The sequence below is a fragment of the Heterocephalus glaber genome, unplaced genomic scaffold (genome assembly GCF_053883595.1).
Source record: "Heterocephalus glaber isolate CG9 unplaced genomic scaffold, H.glaber_assembly_v1.0 deba00001457, whole genome shotgun sequence".
NCBI lineage: Eukaryota > Metazoa > Chordata > Mammalia > Rodentia > Bathyergidae > Heterocephalus > Heterocephalus glaber.
The window spans coordinates 39,901,762-39,907,559 of record NW_028258305.1 but is presented as its reverse complement, the minus strand read 5'-3'; the positions used below and the strand labels follow the sequence as shown (position 1 = coordinate 39,907,559).

The 5,798-nt window shown below is 35.9% G+C and overlaps 1 protein-coding gene across 5 annotated transcripts in view; it reads left to right on the top strand.

Moving 5' to 3' along the window:
- The window catches only part of Babam2 (BRISC and BRCA1 A complex member 2), a 413,096-nt gene that overhangs the window by 95,944 nt on the left and 311,354 nt on the right, over positions 1 to 5,798 (top strand). For all 5 annotated transcript variants that reach the window (XM_013070150.3, XM_021253641.2, XM_004839227.4 and 2 more), the window contains exon 4: positions 9 to 103. In XM_013070150.3, the coding sequence (XP_012925604.1) occupies positions 9 to 103 (95 nt within the window). The remainder of the gene's footprint in view (positions 1 to 8; positions 104 to 5,798) is intronic.

The following is a 5,798-nucleotide window of genomic DNA, read 5'->3' as shown; positions in this document are numbered from 1 at the left end:
TATTTCAGGGGATATCATTTTCAATGCCCAATACCCAGAGCTGCCCCCTGATTTTATCTTTGGAGAGGATGCTGAATTCCTGCCAGACCCCCTGGCTCTGCACGTGAGTACTGTAGACTTGTTCCAGTGATCTTTGGTGAAAAAATAAAATTGGCTTTTGATAATTGCCTAACAGATAAATTTGTCAAACATTTAAGGTCTTTTTTGACCCATCTTTTCTTTGTCCTGTGAAAGAAGAATGACTTTATGTACCAAAATATTTAAAAAATAGATTTTTAAAAATTGCAGTTTTACTTTCAGGCTATTTTGAATGAATGGAAACTCTCTAGCATATTGGTTGAAACAATTTTACCTCAATTTAAGGAGACATGTTGAAAACATTTTCTTTGTTTCAGTGTGATATTTTGTGTCTGCAATCAGTTTTACAGTGTTTATAAACACTTCTTCACAGGGCTGGTTAGGAGTGTTTCTTGGCTTAAGAGGCCTTTTTTTTTTTTTTGTATAGAAGTGAAAGTGGCAAATTTGGACTTGTATCCACATTATCTCAGAATCATTATCAGAAGAGTAAAGACCAGATTAAGTGTTCTTACCAAGACTAAAACCTTTGTAACAGTTGAGCAAAATGTTTCTGGAATGAACACAGGAGTACACACCATTAGGGAAAGGGGTGGTGATGCTTGTCAGGACACGTGCAGTTACATGCAAGTTGTGTGTTTTGCATGGCTGATGGAGGAAAATATGTGCCATTTTGTCTAAATAATTCTTAACCAGACAGAATGTCTGTTTTTTTCCCTTCTCAAATCTGAGTTTGCTGCAATTTCTGTACGCAAAGGGGTTTAAGTTTTGTTTAAAACTGTGTTCTTAGATTTGCTTCTGGAAAATTTTCATCTTGTTAAAGTTATGCAATTAAAAAGTTTTGATGACTTTGAAATCTTTGTCTCTTCTACCCTCTTATGAAAGAGGCTATATTAACTCAAACCTAAAAAATTATCTTAAATTATAGAACACAGATATAAATGTGCTCTTGGGAAGAGTAGGCCAGGTTTGTTTTAAAGATTTTAATTGTATATAAGCAGTTCATTAGCTTTTTAAAAAAGCTCTAGGTGCAATGAGTCACATATTCACCCCATATTAAATGTTGAGATGCCTTCCTGGAAAAGATGAGGTAGAGGCATAGACCTCTGCTGTCTCAAATCTGCCAAGTGGAGGGAAGCATATGCTAGATGCCAAAAGGTTTCATGCTAAGTGCCTCCAGAATTGAAAGAAGCTAGCCACAGAAAGCTTTGTGGTATAGGTAAGATTGGCACTCATTCTTGAAGAAAGGAGCAAAAGTGGAAGGTGTGGTAGAAAGTATTTCAGGTAGGAGAATGACAAGAAAATTCGAAGAAACCATGATCTGTATAATGTGTTGCAGAAGAAGGTACCGACAGATTTGCTGAGATGTAAATTAATACAGGATAGGGCTAGAACATGGGCATGGTGGTGCATGCTTCTAATCCTAGCACTCTGAAAGGCTGAGGCAGGAGGATTGCAAGTTTGAGCCTAACCTGGGTAACTAAAGAGACTTCCCTAGACCCTGTCTCAAAAATACAAAGTAAAAAATGGCTGGGGATGTATCTCAGTGTTAACACCCTGGGTTCAGTCTCCAGAAAACAATAAGAGCAACAACAACAACAGCAAGGCTATAAAAGGACCTGAAGTACATTGAAGAAAATTACAGAAGGGGAATCATTTGATTATAATGTGTCAGTCTAATGAATTAAGGACAGGATGAGGACCAGAGTTGAAGATTGTTTTAAAAACCCAGGACAAAGAAAAGAGACTTTGAGCTAGGGTGATAAAAGAAGGAACACTATGATTGTCAGGATAAGAAATACTTATTTACAAACTCCTCCTCCTCTTTTTCTCCTTCCTCCTCCCTCCTCCTCTTCCCCTTCTTCCACCGCCTTCTCCTCTTCTTTTGAATTATCCTTATAACTTGTAGTGCATATTTTACAGTATTGGCAAGTATTGTGAGAATAGAATTTAAAAGCTAGAAAAGACCTTAGGATTCATCTTACTCCACTCTGCTATTTTAGTTCTGAGGAAATTGATTCAGATTTATATAACTCTGTGTCAGAACTAATACTATAATTCTATTCCTTTGATGTTTCATCCCTCAGTGTAGCTATCAAATTTTTTTTGTGCAATTAGCTGAAAAAGAACAGCGCCCCCCAAAAGAAAATCAGAGCACTAAATTTAAGAGAAAGATTGGAAATGTAGGGCAACATTTTCTCTTCAGTGATAATTAATCCAGGTCCTCAGGTCGGCTTACCATGGTTTCTTCATGGATCAAGGGGGTTGGGCAAGCACAGAGAAGCAACCAGAGTGTACCTGCACTAGTCAGGTGATGTCCAGATAGCTCTGGAGGTTGCACTTTATGTCTTTCTGGTTAAAATACCAGGACAGAATAAACTCTGAGGCTGATCCCCAGCAGCCATTTCCCTGAGCAAAGCTCTCCTCTGAAGGACTTTTCATTCACCTGTTAACATCTTTTAGGCTTTGGATTCAATTCAGACTTCTTTCTGCTTTCTTGAAGTTCTCAGAGCACTGTTGCTCAGTAACCTGACTGGTCTACAGAAGGTCCTGAATGAAGGGTTATGTTTTTTGTCACCCGCCGAGTGGAAAATAGGATGCCTAGGTGCCACAGACTTTTCTATCAAAGTCTTAATTGCAGATGGGAACAAATATGTACCCTTAGAGTCTGAGAGTGCAGTCCAGAGTAGCTCGTGTGGCAAATACTTACATGCTTACTTAGAAGTTTCTGGGTGATATCTTAAAAATCCATGAAAATACTGCATTTGTTTCTGTAATATATCTGTATTTTAAAATATAAAATATGTTAAATTGTAAATATTTGAGAAAAAAAATGAGTTCTTCAATGTACCCACTTTGAGAAATACAGTTTCAGAGAGTGCATGTGATCTTTTATTTATTCAATTTATGTACACCTGCTCCTTTCCAAAAGAAGAGGATTTGAGGATTTTAAGTAAATAACACAAAAAAAGATGAAGCCATCTTTTTTTTAAACTCAGACTTTTCATTCAGGGAGGTGAGTTCCATTAAGCAACTTCAGATTTTTAGATGATTGTAAAATACTAGATAAATGCCAGATGTAGAGATAGGTTGTCTCATAGATTCCAAAAAAATCATACAGTTATTGACTGAGGGCCTTGGTGGCCCAGTGGTTTCCCAGTTCAGCACATGCATTAGGATACTTTGGGAATTCTGTTAAAAACATAGCTTCCTAGAACCCTCTGGACCTAGAACTAGAGGCTTTGGGGAACCCAGGGACTGTTAAATTATTTTGGCTATTTTTATGTGTTGATCTGTGAACTGCTATTGGGAACCACAGACTGAATTGTCTTTTATAGCAACATCTCCAACAAAAGGGTGTTTGCTTTTGCTTAACATTATTTCCAGTGAAGTATCATTTTTCACTTTGGGACTAGCTCTAATTTAAAAAAAATAATAGTTTTCTTGAGACTTAATTTACGTACCACATAATTCATCTATTTAAAGCTGTAATCCAGTGGTTTTTTAGTATATTCACTGCATTGTGCAACTGTCACCACAAGTTTAGAACATTGTCATTACACCCAGAACCCTTAACCCATTAGGTGTCATTTTGCTCTTCTTCCCACCTAGGCAACAACCAGTCTGTACTCTGTCTCTGTGAGTTTGTCTCTTCTGGACGTTTCGTATTCATGGAATGTTATCCTTTTTGATGGTTTTCACTTAGTGTAATGTTTTCATATAGCATTATGAATTTACTTTTTATTGGCAAATAATATTCCATTATAAATGTATTCCATGTGTATCCATTTGTCAGTAAATAGACATTTATATTGTTTCCTTGCTTTGGTTATTAAATCAATTACTACTATCATCTAGACATTTTTATTGCTTTTCTTGGATATATCCCTTAGGAGGGGAATTGAAGGGCCACATGGTAACTCTGTGTTTAAGTTTTTCCAGAACTTCTGGACCTGTCTTCAAAAGTGGTTGCATCATATTGCATCCCCAACTGGCAGTAATTTATGTGTTCCAGTTTCCTCATATCCTCCCCGTCACTGTGTCTTTTTCATTATAGCTCTCATTAGTGGGTATGAAATGGTATTTCACTGTGGTTTTTATTTGTGTTTCTTTGGTAGCTAATGACATTGAGCATCTTTTCATGTGCTTATTGGCCAACTGTGTATCCTCATTGGAGAAATGTCTCTTTAGACTCTTGAATTACTTGAGGTTTTAAAACAGAGTTATAAGAGTTCTTAATATATTCTCTTTAAAAGTGGTTTATCAGATACATAATTTGTCAAAAGTTTCTCCCATCCTACACATGGCCTTTTTTTTTTTAAGGTAATGTCTTTTACAATTTTGAGGAAGTGTAATTTATCTATTTCTTTTGTTGTGTGTGCTTTTGGCTTTATATCTAAGAAACTATTCCCTAATACAAGATAATGAAGACTTACTCTTATGTTTTCCTTGAAAAGTTTTGTAATTTTTGTTGTTACATTTAGGTCTTTGATCTTTTAAAATTTTTGTATATGATGTGAGGATGGCACCCAACTTAACTGTTTTGGAAACTGGATATCCAGATGTCCTGGCACAATTTATTAGAAAGACTTTTTCCTTTATTGAATTGTCTTTGCACTTTTGTTGAACCTCCATTGTGAATGTGAGGGGTTTGCTTTTGGATTCTGAAGTCTATTTCATTGATTTGTATGCCTATACTTACAGTAATGCAACTTTATAATGAGTTTTGAAATTGAGAAGTGTGAATTTTCTAACTTTGTTCTTCTTTTCAAGATTGCTCTGACTTTTATGGCCCACATGACTTGTATTTCCATATGAGTTTTAGGATCAACTTGTAAAAGATGATTTCAGCTAGGACTTTGATGGGATTTGTGTTGAATCTCTCTAGTGCAGTACTGGTGAAGCTATAGTCCCGTTTGTATCATTGAAAGCTCTAAAAGGTTCACCATCACTGCTCTAGAGTAACCTAAAGATTTTGCCATCTTAATGATATTAAGACTTACTTTAGTCAAGAGCACGAAATGTTTTTCCATTTATTTCAGCTTTCTTTAATTTTCTTTCAATAACATGTCATCACTTTCCAAGTATGAGTTTTGCATTTACTGTGTGTTAAAATTATTCCTTTTTTTTTGAGACAGGGTCTGCCTATGTACTTCAGGCTGGCCTTGTGCTCACTATGTAGTCAAGGCTGGCCTCAAACTCATAGCAAGCCTTCTACCTCTGGCTCCCAAGTGCTGGCATTACAGGCGTGTGCCACCATGCTCAGCACTACATTTATTTCTAACTGTATTATTCTTTTTTATATTTTCATATTTTATTAATACATTTTAGGTATACAATATAATGACTTTCATCATTGGAAATTTGTACCTTTACATAATCTCTTTTGGTTCTTATTTTTTACCCCTTCCCCTGCCCTCCCTTCAACCACTCCATCCCTCCCTATTTACAAAGACTTTGTTTCCATTTTTTCATCTTCTCATATTAATACCATTTTCTTCTTACCTTTCCCCTACCCCTCCCACTTCCCCTTCCCATTTGCCCCTCTTCTTCCTATTTCACATTATCTGTTATATCTTTTAGTCCTTATTTACACTTTCAGTTTCTCACACTAGAGAAACTATTTGGTATTTACACATGTGTATCCTATTTATTTCACTTAGGAGTATTGCCTCAATGTACATCCACTTAGCTATAAATATCTCTAATTTTTCATTTTTTAT